Below are 18291 nucleotides of genomic sequence, written 5' to 3'. Positions count from 1 at the left end.
TCTTTTACCTCAACCGATCAAGGAAAATTTGATTTCTCATGATTACAGTAGGTAATGGATAAGTAATATCATACCTTGAGCATCTAATTACATCCTGGAATGGATGAACATAGGGCAAATTCAAATCCACTTAAAACGTTCTATAGTTAGGCATTTCTAAAATGAAAGCTATTCCCAATACACAGGCATTAAGTGAAGTAGTACACAGAGAGAAAGACAATAGCTTTCTAGCTATTTTCAAGAGTACAGCTGTTACTCAAATACACATTATTCTTAACAGTGATAAACCACTGTACTAAATATGCTTGTGTCTTTGTTTACTACCTCTACAATAATGTGATACTCTGTTGAACATTTGTGCCATGTTTTTCAGATTCTGGTATATGACCGTAAAGCGTATCATCTCATATGCTCTCTCCATGGCTATTACAGACAAACAAGTCATTCATATGACCTAATGGAGCATCCCATACATGCACACAATGACACTCAGTCTAGCTAAATAAAGGGGTGCTTATACCATGGCCATCTTTCCATTTGAAACACACTGGTTATGTCTTTATGTCTTATTTTATTTCTAGAGAGACAGAAGGACACCTATCACATGCACACACATTGAAAGGGCTGTGATTCTTTTTTTGGATGCAATGAGCTACAATCACACTTGCACACGCACGGGCGCGCACACACACACACACACACACACACACACACACACACACACACACACACACACACACACACACACACACACACACACACACACACCACATCAGTTATCAGCCTTTGTCTGTAGGGGTTCTTATCATGCAGCTGCATTACAGGAAGGGGCAGAGGGTTTTTGAGGAACAATGCACAGGCACCTGACCTCTCTGGCATGACCTTGTGTTTCCACACCCTTCGGGCCCTGTGTGAGGGGACACTGCCATCTACACCCATATACAGAAATAGATTGCTCATTTTCCACTGACAGTAAGAGGGACTGCCAGACAGGACAGCCTTGTTTCTTGTATCTTAATGCTGATGTCATGTGCTGTGCTGATTTAAGGTCAGTCTATGAGTTTCATGCTGATGAATAGAGCCGATCTTTCATCTTACGTATCATTAAATTGTTTTACTTGAAACTGGGTGTCATTGCAGTGACATTATATTCCACCATAAGAATTTGTAAAAAAAATAAATAAATAAAGATAATTGTTTTATAATTATTATACATGCGTATGTGTACTTTTGAAAATGCATTTGTCAATCTGCAGTACCATTAAAAAAAAAAAACTAATGAAAAACATGGTGAAAGATTTAAAATGAACAGTTAGGGAACATAAAATACTCACTTCAGTCTTAAGGCCTGTTCACACCCAGAATGATAACTATAAAGATAACTAGGTAACACTTTATTTTGACGATCCCCTTAAGACATTCTGATGACTATATGTAATGTTGCACCTACATGTCAACTAACTAGTATTAGTAGACCGTCTTCATCATATCTTCTAACACTTAAATCCCCCAAAATACATTCTACTGACTATAAGTAACTTTGCAAATGCATGTCAACTTATTCCACTAACCCTAACCCTAGCAGTCTACTAATACTCAACTAATACTTTAATAAGAGTCAGTTGACATGTAGGTGCAACATTACTTATAGTCAACAGTGTTTAAAGGGGACAGGCAAAAAAAGCTATCAAAAACTGATAACTATAATGATATAACTATATTAGCATCCACACCAACATGCAATAATGTTCTGTTTATTATAAGCGCACATAGCAATTATATTGTCTGACACATTAAGATCTTTATAGCAGGATGGAATCCAATTGGCTGTGTCCAATGTTTTTATTATTCATTAGCTGGAAAAAAATCGTTCTGAAAGTGATTCCAATGATATCGAAACTCTATGTCTTTATAGTTGTGGTGTGGACTTACCTATAATTATAGAATTAGAACGATTTTTAAAACTTCATAGATATTGCTATTGTTATGGTTCTTGTTCTTGGTGTGAACGGGCCATTTTACTTATACATTCTTATTCCCCCTTTAGTTATAATCTTATAACCTAAAATTATTCATATAAATTCATAAAAAATGTAATCTACAAGCACAGCCGTTTCTGTAAATATCTATATTGTGTGCATGCACTATTCTGTGACACTGAATCACTGGAAAAGCCATTCAGATCCGTTAAACTAGCCATAAAAACCCTTTAGAGTCTTTATAAATAAATAAATAATAACAGCTTTTATCCCCTGGATCAAATGTTTAGTGGCACCCCCAGGTCTGGCGGTGGAGGGGAGGAACGCAGTCCAAGGGCAGCGGTTCACTAGAGTCCTCCACACAAGCTGTTGAATGAATAGAGTCTTGCTTACTCACCCTGCCTCTCCACGCCTATTCTTCTCCATTTGCTTTGCCAGCGCAATAAGCCAAGTGCTAAATTTAGCAACACAGTACACTATTTTTAGACCACTACCATTTTTTGAGACATTTATTAGGGGAAGGATGCTAAAAAAAACTCATGCACGCACACACACAGAACCACATCACACACACACACACACACAAACAGAGGGAGGAAGGGGGAAAGGGAGGGGGCTCCTAATTTGGACACTTCTGAAATACACTCATTTTAAAAGTGTTGCCGTAGACTCTTTGCAGCTGTTTCCAATCAGAGGGAAGTGTAGAGGAAAACACAAGAGATTTAGATGGAGTAAAAGAGAGAAAAAGAGGCAGAACAAATCCTTTTCTCGTCAACATCCAGCTGCCATGTGGCAGAAGTTCAACAAGTTGTTCTAAGGCTGTGGGGTCAACATGCTCTGGGCCGGTGCTGCTTCACACTGAATGAGCGATGAGATCTGCTTTGAAGGCTGGGCAGACGTCTCACACGCATGTCACATTTTACAGTTATCTTCTTAAGGAACCGTAGAAAATATATTCTGGTTTGTTATTATGCAAAGACTTCCAAATCTCACAGCCTACAGGAAGTCAAATCATTTAGTGAAATATTACTATAATTTTAAATAACTGGTTTCTATTTTAATTTGTTTAAAAATTTAATTTATTCCTGTGATGGCAAAGCAGAATTGTCAGTCTTCATTGTCACATGATCCTTCAGAAATTATTCTAATATGCTTATTTGCTGCTCAAGGAACATTTCTTATTGGTATCAATGTTGAAAACAGTTGTGATGCTTAATATTAGTGTGGAAACCGTGATACTTTTTTCAAGATTCAAAAGAACAGCATTTATTTGAAATAGAAATATTTTGTAACATCATAAATGCATTACAATATTTACTTATTTCTATAAAGCATGAAGTAGTATAATGCATTATACTATATAATTAATACAGAAAAAGTCACTAAAAAGTTGCACATGCACTTTTGCAATATCTCAGTCCTATCTCTTATTCTTTAACCCTTAAACGCATACCTCGGGCCTTAAGTGACCCAGGACGTCATTCACTATACCCTCTTCCTCATTCATTTTTTAAAGTTGGACATCAACCTTCTTAGTATTCCTCAATCAATTCATTATAAACAATATGTTAAGAAAAAAATAATAAAATGATAAAATAATGTTTTCCCATTCATTTTTGGTAAAAATTGTACAGGCCAAAGACCCAAGGTGTGTAACAGTGTATGTATATATTTTTTTCCGCACAACGATAATTAAATCTTTGATGACTGAATCAAGTGCAGTGTCTCATACACAATGAGGAAGTGACGTTTCACTCATAGTTACCGCAGGCAGAAAACAAAAGAATAGGAAGTATCATCAGCAAAGCTTGAAATGGCTCAGCGATTTACTGCAGAGCAAGAACTGAATTAATTCGCAGCCGAATATTTAATAATAATTAACATTCATGGATTTAAAGGTTAACCGACAACAATCTAGTTTAACAAGAAGAAGTGCACTGAAGTAGTGCCTCACTTAATATTTAAATTACGTCATTGGAAAACCACGCCTTTCATAGATGCCTTACATACAACCAATTGTAAGGTGTATTATAACTGTTCAAGCAATCAAGCGTATCACATACTCTAAGAATAATAACGCCTCCCTTTATACTAGGCTTTACATCCTGTTTGTGATGCTCATTGTTCATCTACACTCCTCCTCTGTTGACTTGTCTATGTCACAAGGTTTATTTGCTTAACTAGACAAAGCCTCTTCTGAGTTTGATCAAAAATTCTGGCAAAAACACTGAGCTTGAACATCACTCGGTTAAATTAGCATAAACTTATTGACTCTTTGCGTGAGCCATCAAGAGTATGCGTGTGCGTTGTGGTAGATTATGGTGGTACACAAATATTTCCCTCAATCAGATGTATGTTTGTCTGTAAGAGGACACAGTTATGTGAGTGTGTTATGTCATAGCGGGCCTTTGTAAGTTAAATAGATGGCCATTGAGTCTCGGCACTGAGAGAAAACCGCTGTAGGCTAATGTTCTCTCTGATCTCTGATTACTCAAACTAGTAAGAAAGAAAGTCTTTTCAAAAGACAACTGAGGGAATGTTCTACCAGAGGAGCCTGCTAATGTGCTAAGTCCTTACGAGGAAAATATATTTTAATTAACTCTTTACTGCCACTTTGAAAAGAAATGAAAATGAAATTCAGTTAATTAGTGTACCTTATCCACATTAAGCATTCTCCAAGACGTTTAATGAACCTGTGTTTATCTTCGTTTTTTCTCCTTCTACTTTAAACAGATGTAAGTTGAGAGAAGCCTGCCGCCTGCAACCCTTCTTACACATCTCAGCACACAGCAACACATATGAGGGTGAAACATCGTGAGGGAGCTTTGTGGAATCTCATTAACCAAGCAGGTAGTCATTAACAGTGTGACCTTTGGAAATAATCACCAGCCTCCCTCCTTGTCGTTCTCTCTCTCAGTTTGTCTCCCGCAGCTTGCAGCTAAACGCGCTCCTTTCTGTTGCCGATTCATTTAGAACTTGTAGAGGTGAGAGAAGAGAGAAGATTAAAAGGTTGATGTTCAGATAAAGCTAATCTACGATGGGATGGGCTTGGCAAACTCTCTCTCAAGTGTTTGTGAAATGTTCACACGACCGCTCTATGTGATGACGTGAGTGTTGACATGAGTAAGGCATGCAGCCACAACTAGCTTCCTTTCATGTTAATCGCGCTCGTTTTTAATACTGTTAAAACTGTTCTGAATGAATAATAATAATAAAAATAGAATAATGCTTATTAATTAGTCATTTAGCTGGAGCTTATAAGTAATACAAATGTTATATAAAATTATATATTATTTTGTATAATTAAATTATATATTATTTTGTTTTCTTCACATTATATAATCATTCAATAATTGACTAATTTGATTTGATATAAAACTATATATTAGTTATATATTATATATTATTTTGTTTATTTAATTATAATTTTACATTATTCATAATTTTATATAATTTGTAATAGAAGTGTAATATAAATGTTACATTTAAATAGTATTTACATAATGTTTTATTTTTTATCATAATTGATATGTTTTACATTATTCATTCATTGACTGATTTCATGTAATGGCCAATAAAATAAAACGTTTGATGAGAATCAATACAACTGATCTGTCATCGGTTGCACAAAAATCTAAACCAGCGGTAATGCCGCCTTCACGTGCTATCGGAATTATCGCAAATATGAGTTTCCTACTTAAAAATTGGACATGAACACCCTTTCAAGTCTTATTTAGCACTGGGAAGCTCAGAAATAATTTCGATACCCAAGTTCCTGAGTTGGATGTGCCATAAACTTTCTAAATGATTGCTGCTGTGACTGAGATTCTTTATTAATTTATTCCACATCAGCGACATTGCCTTGTCTTTTCATTAAAGTTATGCATATTTACATATATGAATAATCATTTGAAGCATATTGTATGTTTTATACACATTGAAAATAGCTTGTATTTGACCGGAATTCCAGAATCATCATCAAGCTGACTATCTAGATAGCGTGGTGAATGTTTATATGGTTGTCAATGAATGGGATGCTAAATATAATTTTGCCTTTAATAAGATTTTCCAATAAAATAGCAAGAATAGTGTTGTAATAATGTCTGCACAGTGGCACAACGAGACGTGCGACAGGCACTCTGATCCAAAGATTGTGGGTTTGAGTCCCGTGTAGGACGTCTTATTTGGGGGCAGCCGTGGCCTAATGGTTAGAGAGTCAGACTGGTAATCTAAAGGTTGCGAGTTCTCTATGCTGGGAAAACTTTTCCTGGCACAGTGCATTATGGGAAATCCTTGGCCAAGTTTTTAATCACCTGCCAAATAAATGCTGCATTGTTTTTTTGTTGTTTTCCCCCCCTGCTAATCTAAAACTAGATAATTTGACCTTACACAAGAACTCGTAATTTGTTCTTTCTTCACGACTTAAGGTGTAATTATCTGGACCTTCCCACCTTTCGTCTAGCCTCAGATGTTAAGACGTAGGAGACTTTTAATGAGTTTTTGTGTGAAAGCTAAACACGGTAGGAAAAGTGCTTCGACTGAGGCATGAAGCAGTATGAATTGAAAACTATGTTCTATTACATTACAATAAACTTTCATATAGCAAGGTGGACGTGTATGATAAATCCATCACCATTCTGTCTTGTGATATAATAAATTAAATCAGATCCTTTTGACAAACAATGTTAAAATCTATCTGAGAACATTTTCCTCTCTTGCAAATGATATATTTTTTCATGTCTCTATTCTCATGTTTATGTTATTAATTACGCCAGTGCCAGATTGAGAAAGGCACGTGCGCGTACATTTCGGCTGAAAGAAATAATGGCCTGACCTACGAAAACAGAGCTAAAAATGGGACGAAAACGGAAGACATAAGCGGAAAGAAAGAGCCAGGGATAGTAGAGTAGGGTAGAAGAGCCTCTAGCCTCTCATAAATAGAGCTAAAGAGGCTGGGCAAGCCTCTCACTGCCTCTCTCCCAACAACGCTAATTATCAACCAAAGACATGCTAATTACATGGAGCTTTATTGCTAATGTAGCGGGCTGCTCTTCAAGACGCCCACACGCTGCGCCCGGCTCCCCTGCCTCTCCTTATCCTCCCACTGCACCCCACAGGCACTCCAGGCAAAGACAGGAAAGATTGCTCGGATTTGTGTGTTTTATATGAGTGTGTGTGTTTTTCGCCCGTTTAAACAATGCTAAATCTATGTACACACGTTTGAGACCGTCCAAAGCCGATACGTGTCTCACACACGCAAACTCTCACACACTCTACAGCTCAAAGCTGAACTATGGCACTGACACCCCTATGCCGAGTTCCCCCTCCGGCCCACCCCAAGGCCTCGTCCCCATCCTGCCATCACAACAGGAAGTCTGCTTTGTTCCTCTTTACCTCCTACCGCCCACATCCCCTGGCCGTGATGTAACCTAGCAGCAGAAAAACGGGGCCCTGCAGGAGCTCAACGCTTCAGCGTCGACAAATCCAGTTAGGGCGGCATTTTAGCCACCTTCAAAATCGATTTCTCAAACACGAAATCTGGCAAATTGGAAAGAAACTCCACTATTGCTGTTGCTTGGTGATGGGAGCAGTTTGACTCGCTGTGCTCTTTTTTATTTCCTTTCTACTTCAATGTTTGAGTGTGCTGATTCTTTAGTGTGCTTAATATTTCTGTCTTCACATGGCAAAGAAAACTGTGATACTCAGGACCTGCTTTTTAAAGGGATAGTTCAGCCCAAAATGAAAATTTTGTCATCACTTATTCAGCCTTAAGCTGTCCCAAACCTGTATGAGTTTCGTTCTTCTGTTGAACACAAAGAAGATATTTTGAAGAATGTTGCTAATCAAACAGTTGACAGTAGCCGTTAGTAAGACAAAAATACTATGAAAGTCAATGGCTACCGTCAACTGTCTGGTTACCAACATTCTTTAAATGATCTTATTTTACGTTAAACAGAAGAACGAAACTCATACAGGTTTGGAACAACATGAGGGTGAGTAAACGATGACAGGATTTTCATTTTTGGGTGAACCATCCCTTTAAGCAGAGTGCAGCACTGCAGTTGTTCTACAAGGTTTCAAAAAGTGAAGCATAGCAAGTGTATTTTACAATCTCAGAACTCTAAAAGACTAAACTAAACTAAAAGAGTTTTTGTTAAAATTGTGAGAATGACTCGTTATAGTCTTGAAAGCATGAAGTAATGTTTGAATTGTAATGCATTTTTGATGAACATTTCAACTGCCTTTAGAATTGTATAGCTGGCATAGTGTTAAATAGCGGTGTATTTTCCATATTTGTTTTTAAATTATAATATGTATGATATATACTAAAACAAATAAAAAATTAAAACCAAACTGTTTATTGTAAAGTACATTTAATGAATTATTATTTAGATTTTTTGAAGTCCACTTAAAATTCTGTCAGGTAAAGTATACATCTTTATTCATTTTTGCTGGGTCCTAAATCTGACTTAACATTCCATTTTACTCTCCCCTGATGATTGCAACATTGCAATGAAAAAATGTAACTTGATTGGTATACCAGCATTTCAGCGTAAATTGGATCTTGGATCTTTATAAATTTTTTCCTTCAAATTCTAAACCACTTGCCATGGAGTGTGGACTATAATACACACTAAAAAGTATATGACTGTTCAATCGCTAATGAGAGTTTCTGAGAATTCCAATATGAATTGGAATGATAAATATTCTAAGAATAAATCACAGAAAATCTAGTATTTACTTGAGTCTTTTCTCAAGTGCAATGCACAGCTGCTAATGCTTGGAGTGCATTTTTATAATTGTGCCTTGATGCACTATAGGTATAACAAGCACTTTCTTTTTTGCCCTTTAAATCTGCTTCAAGGTCTGAGTTTGTATAAGAGACAAAAACACAGGGCATGTTTTACACTTTATGACAGATGAACTTCCAAAAACTCATCTTTGCATTTGAGATGATAATCTTCTAGCGCATAAAAACAAATTAAAAATATATAAATTAGAAAAAAGATGTCACGCTGGCTTTATAAGATATATGCATATGGAAATATTATTACTGAATATGTAAATAAACCAAAAAAGATCAAGCTGCAGAATTATTGAGCCAGTGTATGCACAGCTGAAATGAAGATTGAGCACAGAGTGAGTGGATAAAAAAGGAAGTAGACAGAAAAACATGTTTTTATCTGACTCTAAGTGCAAAGCAATTGGATTGCACTTAGATTGAGAACAACTCACTTCACAAACTCACCGATAGATCTAGAGATATTAAGAACCGTTTGGGGATGTGGACCTGTTCGCGTGTTGGCATTGCAAGAGGACACCTTTTTAAAGCCCTTTAGTCTTTCAGAGGACCACCTTGTCAACCCATGTGTGTCACCTTTTCTTGTCAAGATGTGTTGTGACATCTCAGAAAAGCAGATTACGTAACCAGCTCACGGTGCATGCTTTTGGATGTTTGCCGCCAATCGCTTAGCATGGCCTGACCTCAGGTTAAAGGCAGGAACCAACAAATGTGTCTCTAAGACCTGAGAGCCTTAAGGAGCATTAAGCTGATTGAGAAAATGCAGACATCAAAGCAGCAGGCATTCAAAAAGAACAGAGTGCAATGAAATACAGCATGACACTGGATGTATTAAGTGCACTTTTCATATAGTCTATTTTCTAGTCAATTAGACTGTAAAAACGTGTTGTTGGGTTTGTGTCTATAGTGTCTCACCGTGACAAGGGCTGAGCTGAAAATAAGGATGCAGCGGCACTATGCACAAGGAATCTAGTCATAGTCACGTGTTAATGATACATTTCGCCTACTGAAATATCACAAACGAAACACTCATTTATGTACATCTTTCTGCATACACACTCACTATCGCAGGGGTTTTCAACCTTTACAGACCCCCCCACCCAGACTTTCTTACAGGTACAACCTAAGGGACCCCCAATATAAAACTCTATTTCTATGTAACATTTTGTTTTAAACAGCAACTAAAGTATATAACATTTATCAGATCATTAGTTAATGTCAAAAAAAATTCATCAAGTGAAAAAGTTACACTATCGTTCAAACGTTTGGAGTCAGTGAGATTTAAAAAAATGAATTAATACTTTTATTCAGCAAGGATACATTAAATTGATAAAAATTGACAGTACAGACATTTATAATGTCCGAAAAGATTTCTATTTAAATAATACATGCTTTCTATGAACTTTCTATTAATAAAAACAGTCTCATGGTTTCATCATGATCATACTCAACATTATGATATATTTTTCCACAAACATTTGTTTAATTTTAAGAAAATTCAGCTTTGCCATCACATGAATAAATTACATTTAAAAATATATTCAATTATTAAATTACAAAAATTATAAAACAATTATTATTAAATCGTAATAACGTCACAATATTACTGTTTTACTGTATCTTGGATCAAAGAATTTCAGCCTTAGTGAGCATCAGAGATTTCTTTTAAAAGCAAACTTGATGACCCTGTCCCCAAACTTTTGAACAGTAGTGTTTTTATTTAATTTATTATTATTATAAAAATAAATAAATAATTATAATAACCATAATAATAACCTGCTGACAGTGTGGGAATGTCAGGTAAGTGTGTATAGAGAAACTCACCTCCACAATGTCAGAGTTGGTCCTGCTCTCATGTGGCTCATTGTACTCAGTGTATTTGAGCAACACTTTGTCCATATCTGTGCTGGCATACTGGAACAGCTTGTTGGTACTGTTGAAGATGATGAGGGCAATCTCACAGTCACACAACACGCTCAGCTCATAGGCTTTCTTCATCAGGCCAAACTTTCTCTTCGTAAATGTCACCTAGAGAGAGAGACAGAAGAGGGGAAACAAGGTTAGACAAGTCATAGGCTTCACTGACGCCGTATAAAAACTGAGATGGATGACTCTATGTGTGTTTACTCAGCGCGTTGAATATACTCTTAAATATTCTTGACTCCCGAGGTGTCCTAAATACAGCGTTTCTTCGGAAAATCAATGTTAGTTTTCTTTCCTTCTGTCTACTTTCTTTTATTTTCCTTTGTGCTCTTCCAAATTATCAGGAAAAATAGACAGTAGCGTAATAGCTCCTTCCTCTCATAAATCAACTGAAGATCTTTTAAAAATTCCATTCTTTAATCCTAAGTAAAATACTTATTGCACTTTTCCTATTATTCTTACATTCATACGAAAAGAGCTTAATAATTGAAATATAACGTGTGCTCCAAAACCATGCAATGACCTTTCATTTAAGATTAATACAGTAACACTAACTGTGCCTGGCCCCTCTAATACAATAGTTCAACTGTATAATTAGGATTTTATTTCATAATTAAGGTTAACCATATTCACCTCAAGCAAATTGGGGGGGGGGGGGGGGGGGGGGGGGGGGGGGTTGCCTATATTGCACGGGAAGCAAATTCTCCATGTGTGTATCTGTGTGCAAATGCACTTTCCAGCAGATGCGCAGACATACAGACACACACTCACGCATGAAGATCATCACTGCCACAGAGTGTTTGAGAGGCTGTTAATGACTTCTCAGTGCATGTTCTCATCTAAATTAGCAGCATTAAAAATAAGAAGCATATCTCTCTGACCTCATAGGTTTCATGTCTCTTGAGCACTTAAATGCAGCGCTGGAGAAACCACACACGCACAGACCAGCTCCTGAGAAGAACAACACAAACGAGGAACCTTGAGGCCTAACCGCTAAACTCTTCACCTCATAAGTATAACCAAAATGTCCCCATGCACCTGTTAATGTGATACATGTTCGCGGGCAAATCTATGCATTATTTATCGCAGAAGAAAAATGCATAATTTTACTAAATATATTGTGCGTGTGATAATCACCAAAGCAATTTGATAAGGAAGAAAATTAGCATGTATTAGCATAAGGTATTTCTTTGATGATGCTAATTTGTTTCTGACGTTGTCATGGTGAAACTATTTAGCTTAGCTGGTGTGTTAAATGAAATAAATAAATAAAGAATGAGCCCTAGTTATATGAGAGAGTAGATTCAGTTTTTGTTTCAGTAAGGTTGTGCTTAAATAAATACAAAATATGGTCTAAAAAAAAAAACGTGTAGCTTTATAAAAATGGAAAAGGAAACAGTATACTGTATAAAAAAAATTAAAAAAAAAACCTTGTCGGGTAACCTACACATGTACTTCATGTACATCTAAATTAACTGGTTTTGTTCAAGCCTAATTTTGATTTAATATGACTGAATTAGCCAATAAAAAGGTAGTAATTGTTTCTTAAAGGGATACCACACAAATAAAAAATTATTTACTCACCCTTATGTCATTCCAATATGACTTTCTTTCTTCTGCAGAAAATATATATTCTTGAAATGAAATTGGTGAACTCAAGTTCAAGTACACACATTATAAAAACTGGTAACAGGTAATTATTCTCTTAAGGGGATATACACTGTAAAAAATAAATAAATAAATAAATCATATCTATATGAAGAGTTCAGATGCAAAAGCCTCTAAGTGCCATCTGACATTTTCTTCTAGAATGATCATTTTTATCAATCTCGTATATTTAAGTTCAGTAATTTCACTTAAATGCCAATGAAAATTACCTATTAATTGTTATTTAAGTGAAATTACTGAATTTAAATGTACGAGCTTGATAAAAATGATCATTCTAGAAGAAAATGTCAGATGGCACTTAGAGGCTTTTGCATCTGAACTCTTCATATATATATATATATATATATATATATATATATATATATATATATATATATATATATATATAATTTATTATATTATATTATAATTTATTTATTTTTAATTTATATATATATATATATATATATATATATGAAGAGTTCAGATGCAAAAGCCTCTAAGTGCCATCTGAAATTTTCTTCTAGAATGATAATTTTTATCAAGCTCGTACATTTAAATTCTTTTTTCTTTTGTATATCCCCTTAAGAGAATAATGACCTGTTACCAGTTTTTATAATGTGTGTACTTGAACTTGAGTTCACCAATTTCATTTGACAGTGATCTCTCATCTTTCAGAGATTATAGTTAAAAAAAAGATAGAGTAGTGAATCTCATCCTGCTGGTCATCTTCTATCATCATATTTCTAATAATTTATGAGCGAAGTAATGATGTATTGATTATGTATCATTTTGACAAGTTCATTTTGACAAGTCGAACAGCCACTTAAAGAACACAACTGATGTTTTGACAGCTCCCTTTCTGCAAGATAAAGCCAAAGCGAGAGTTTTGAGCTTCCACGTTGTGGCTTAGCAGTTCTGAGAGGTTTCTTCTTGAGGCTTCTGGAGATTTGGCAAGTGTGACAAGATGCAAAAAGAATAAGCCAAAAATCCTCCAGTATGACAGCAGGTGGAGAAAAGAAAAAGCTGAACAATGTGTTTGATGAACAGACTTTGAATTTTGGATTATTTGAATAACAAATAACGGAGTCAGTAATTAATTCACACATCCAAAATTTGCACTGGGCAGTTCTCTGAAAGAGGAAGTAGTATCACACATACTCAGATATGGAGATATAAGGACTTTAAATAATCACTGTGGTCAAGCTCATAACTGTGGCTAGTGACATCAACACCCACAGTCACAAAACAACACTTACTAAAGATACTTCACTTATCCTTCACCATATAGTCTTTTTTTCTAAAGCGGCATGGTCACATATATTCCTCTTTAAGTGAGCGGTGCACTCAATATTTTATTCTTAAAAGGATAGTTTGCCTAAAGATGAAAATTCTGTCATCATTTGCTCACCCTCAAGTCATTCCAAGACTTTTTTTCTTCTGTGGAACATAAAAGATGATATTTGTGAAATGTCCCTGTTTTTCGCCCATACAATGAAAGTCAATGGACATCGAAACTGTTTGGTTACCAACATTGTTCAACATATCTTCCTTCATGTTACGCAGAATAAAGAAAGCCATACGGATTTGGAACGACATGAGTGTTTTTTTTTTTTTTTTTTTTTTACTATCCTAGTAAGTTTTACTTTGAAAAAATTGTCAAATCAGGTCCACTCAACATGAGATGATGAAGCTGTCAAATAAAAGCTGTTTTTAAGGGAGTCACCTCGCTGTAACCACCATCTCGGGATCACATGACTGAATACTAGCCAAGTACTACATATTTCATCTCATCTGATGAAGAAAAACATCATAATAGCTTTCGCTCACTCTTTGTCTCCAATACCATTTTTAGGTTCACCATATATGTAACATGGTAATGTGATCACAAGGGCTTTGGAGTGTGATGTTCTTCCTCCTCTCCTGCTCACTACCTGCCTCCACAATCTGTGAAGCTCAAGAGCCTTCAGCGATCCAGCGTGTTAATTGCAGAAAATGCCAGTTGCAACACCTCCTTGATGTGGTGAGAGCTGCAAAGAATGAAGGACCGCGGTTCATGCCGATCACGATTTTGTGTCTTCGAACCCTGAACCTGTAGGCCGCAGGAGTGTGAAGCCCTTATCATGTGAGCACATTCTTATCATGCGCGACAAACAAACTGCCTAGACGTAAATGTGCCGTTGCGCACGTAAGGTGAGCTTGAACTGCTGTTCAAAGGACTGAGAATCACTTTCTACTGCCAAACAGAAAGAATTAAAAGGAGAAAGGAGAAAAAAGGTCTGATTCCCAGCCTGAGTTTGGTGTGTGTGTGTGTGTGTGTGTGTGTGTGTGTGTGAGGGGGAGTCGGAGGGGGGAGGTCAGGAAGCACATTTGTATGCATTTCCTCTCATAACAGGAAGTGCCTGACAGCTTCCCCTTCACAATGGCTTCGCTTCTGCTTCCCGCCTCCAGTGCATTTTTTCCCCCTGGGGAGTTCCTCTAGAGGACAGAGACAGGGAGGATGAATGTCCATTTGTCACTATCTGCCCCTGAACCGTGATCCATGCAACCCACGCACCCCAAAATCTCCCCGCTCACGCTTCATGATATACTGTATGAATCAGTAAAGTCTCACAGTAGGGGTTGTATTGACAATAGACATCAAGCTTATATGTGTGACCCAGCCAAACTCTGCTCTGTTCCCTTTCTAAACATATTTTAGAGGTTGCTTTTGTGTTAACAAACACACAGTTTATGCTAAGCTACACTGACGGCAACACAGTTTGTTTAGAAGTCATGCGATATTTCAGCACATCGCTTTCAAAGCCTCAATGAATATCACTTGCTTGTAACTAAGACAATGTTTTGAAGGTCATCAGCAGAAACATAATAAGAAACAAAACCTGGGTGAAAAAATGAAAATGAGAAAAGCTCTGAATAATGAGAAGAAAAGTGGAATAACAATTAGTGTAAGAGGAACAAAAGAATTTTAAGAAGATCAATTCTAAGAGGAGAAATTTGGAGAAGTTGCACTTCGCGGAAGCAAAGGAATTTTCCCGATGATGTTGGTGAAGAAGCAGATAAAGAAGAGAGAGGGAGAGACAGATGAAAAAGTGAAAAAACACGCACAGCGTGTTTCGTGAGGAGACAGGCGCAGAGGTAACGATCACAAGAGAAAGGTGGGAATCGTGGAGGGGAGAGCAAGGGGTGATGGGATACCCAGAGGGCCTCATTATTTTCTTGCTGTTAATTTTACTCAAACTGTTTTACACCTTTCTGTTGTTGATTGGAGAGACGCCTCTGTTGTCATGGGTGGCTGAATCAAGCACCGTCTCCATGCCATCACACCATCATGAGGCAGAGATGAAAAGAAAGGTAACAGAAGCCTACTGAACGTGTGGTGCCTGCATTTGCCAAGTCAGTTAAAGGGGTGACAACCACATGCATGTTGAGCGCCAATTAAAGTACGTACTTCTGAATGAACTTCCACCATACGGAGACTTCCAGAAACCTGATTTCTAACACAGAAGTAACTACTGACCATATTTATTGAGCCTTTCTGTGGAAGAAAATCCCAAAATGTAATTTGTCATTGTTCTTTTTGCTCTTTGTAAACCATCATAATTCCCTTCATGTCCTATTCAAGTAAACGAAAATTAAATGGAATACAAAATTACAATGAAATTTTCTCTTATTACTTCTATTCAAATTTTGTCAGTACGATATGCTCATTAAGGTTGCATTTATTTGATCAAAATATAGTAAAAAGTGTTTTATTTTATTATTACTTTAAATGTAATTTATTCCTGTGAAGGCAAAGCTGAATTTTCAGCATCATTACTCAAGTCTTCAGTGTCACATGGTCCTTCAGAAATCATTCTAATATGCAGATTTTAGTGCTCAAGAAATATTTAATATTATTATCAATGTTGAAAAACAACAACATTTTTGTGGAGACAGTGATATTTTTCAGGATTCTTTGATGAAATTATTTCAAATAGAAAAGTATTGTAAAACTATAAATGTCACTGTATATCCACTTAATATTTATATTATATCAAATATTTGTTCAATGCTGCACAATAACAAGACGGCATTAAAGACTCCATACCATTTCCTTAACTCAGCGAGTCTACGAGACAATCATCTGTATGTGTCATGGCAGAAGAATCAGCATTGAATAAAATTGAATTTGAAATAATTATTAGATAGATTCATCTCTCTCAAACGTGCCTGTAAGTGTACGCTGTGTATTCAGCAGTGTGAAAATGAGTCAGTAAGCATGCTCTTGTTAGCGATGTGGCTAACACTTTTATGACACAGGGGGTCCTTTCATGTGACGTGCCCAGGAAAGTGTTTGAGTGGCTGAGGGGAAGAAAGCCAGGCTCCTCACACTGATGCCCTCTGTCTAAGCTTCTGGGCAGCTAGTCAACGCCAGGGAGGCCTGCTGGAGGAGCCTTGCTCTTCGCAAGTGTTTTCAGGAGGTGGGCTATAGGCAGCCAAAGTGGCCGCCCAGGGCGGCTGAGGCCTTGTGCCCATAAGCATGGCGCCAGAGACAGGGTGGGCCGTAGGGAAGCTGCCAATCTGGGAGAGGTGATATCAGCAAGGAAATGATGGGAGACGACAGCTGGGCCAAAAATGTTTGAGCATTCAGACATTAAATGTTTGAAAAATATGATATGTATGGACCGAGTAAGTTTAGGTTTTTATAGTGTATTCAAGCTCTTAGCGGTTAATTAATGCAATTCAAATAAAACTTTTTTTTAATATATATATATATATATATAAAAAGATAATACTTTTTAAATAAAAAGTAAATGCAATAATATTAAGTACAGAGGAATTACATAGGGTTAGGGATAACAAAAAAAAAACAATTTCATATAAACTACTGTTCAAAAGTTTGGGGTCAAAAATATATTTTTAAATAATTTATGTAGGCCTATAATAAATATTGTACTACGGTTTCCACAAAAAAAGTAAGCAGCTTTAAAAAAAAAGCTTCTTTTTTTTCTGGATGAATTATTCCTTTAAGTGCATATAAGCAGCACAACGGTTTTCACAAAATAAGCATATTAAAATGATTTCTTAAGTAAATCACATGACACTGAAGACTGGAGTAATGAGAAAATCCAGCTTTGTCACCACATGAACATAGATAGATAGATAGATAGATAGATAGATAGATAGATAGATAGATAGATAGATAGATAGATAGATAGATAGATAGATAGATAGATAGATAGATAGATAGATAGATAGATAGATAGATAGATAGATAGATGAAACTCTGCTACAGAATTTAGATGCATTTGCATGAAAAAGAGCAAACATCTCAAGAATGCAGTGCTTAAGGTAACACCATTGAAGCAGTCTTTTGTTTATTTGGCTTCGGTATGGAAAGATTTCCTTAAAGAGGAAGTGAAAATATGCACAGCCCCAGCCACGTCTTCAACACATTAAGAGCTAGAGGGGAGAGAAAAAGCAAAATAGAAATGAAAAAACCCTTTGTAAGTCAAAGGTCCCCCATTCTTGTCTTGTGATGTCTGTCTTCACGGTTCTCTTGTAATACAATGAAGCGGGTTGTTTGCCACAGCCCCAGATGAATGGCAGCAAGAGGACAAGAGTCAATGATAACCCTTGTGCCAGCTGTCGAACATGGCGTATAGTCTATAAATACTCAACAATTTATGATGCATGTTTTCAGCAAAGCATCTTCTGACCAAAACCTCTCTAGAGAATTTATGAGCTTATTTTTATCACTTTGCAAGGCCACAGTATGTTTTGGCATTGCTTTTTATTAAAGTTGTTGACATATGGCTAACGATGTGGTCATACTAGACATTAAGCATACAAAAGTATGACGAATTTTGGCAAAAGGATAAATGTCATGTTCTAGGGCTTCTGTGCTTAATAAGTAATGCATTACAAATAATTATACAAATTTAAAATGTTATCTAC

At 36.3% G+C, this 18291-nt stretch overlaps 1 protein-coding gene across 7 annotated transcripts in view; it reads right to left on the bottom strand.

Annotated features, from left to right (window-relative positions):
* Positions 1-18291, bottom strand: part of mef2cb (myocyte enhancer factor 2cb) — a 76555-nt gene that overhangs the window by 23359 nt on the left and 34905 nt on the right. For all 7 annotated transcript variants that reach the window (XM_084413502.1, XM_084413504.1, XM_084413501.1 and 4 more), the window contains one exon: positions 10606-10809. In XM_084413502.1, the coding sequence (XP_084269628.1) occupies positions 10606-10809 (204 nt within the window). The remainder of the gene's footprint in view (positions 1-10605; positions 10810-18291) is intronic.

Source organism: Rutilus rutilus (assembly GCF_951802725.1).
Source record: "Rutilus rutilus genome assembly, chromosome: 7".
NCBI classification, from domain to species: domain Eukaryota; kingdom Metazoa; phylum Chordata; class Actinopteri; order Cypriniformes; family Leuciscidae; genus Rutilus; species Rutilus rutilus.
This window is presented reverse-complemented; position numbering and strand designations above follow the sequence as displayed.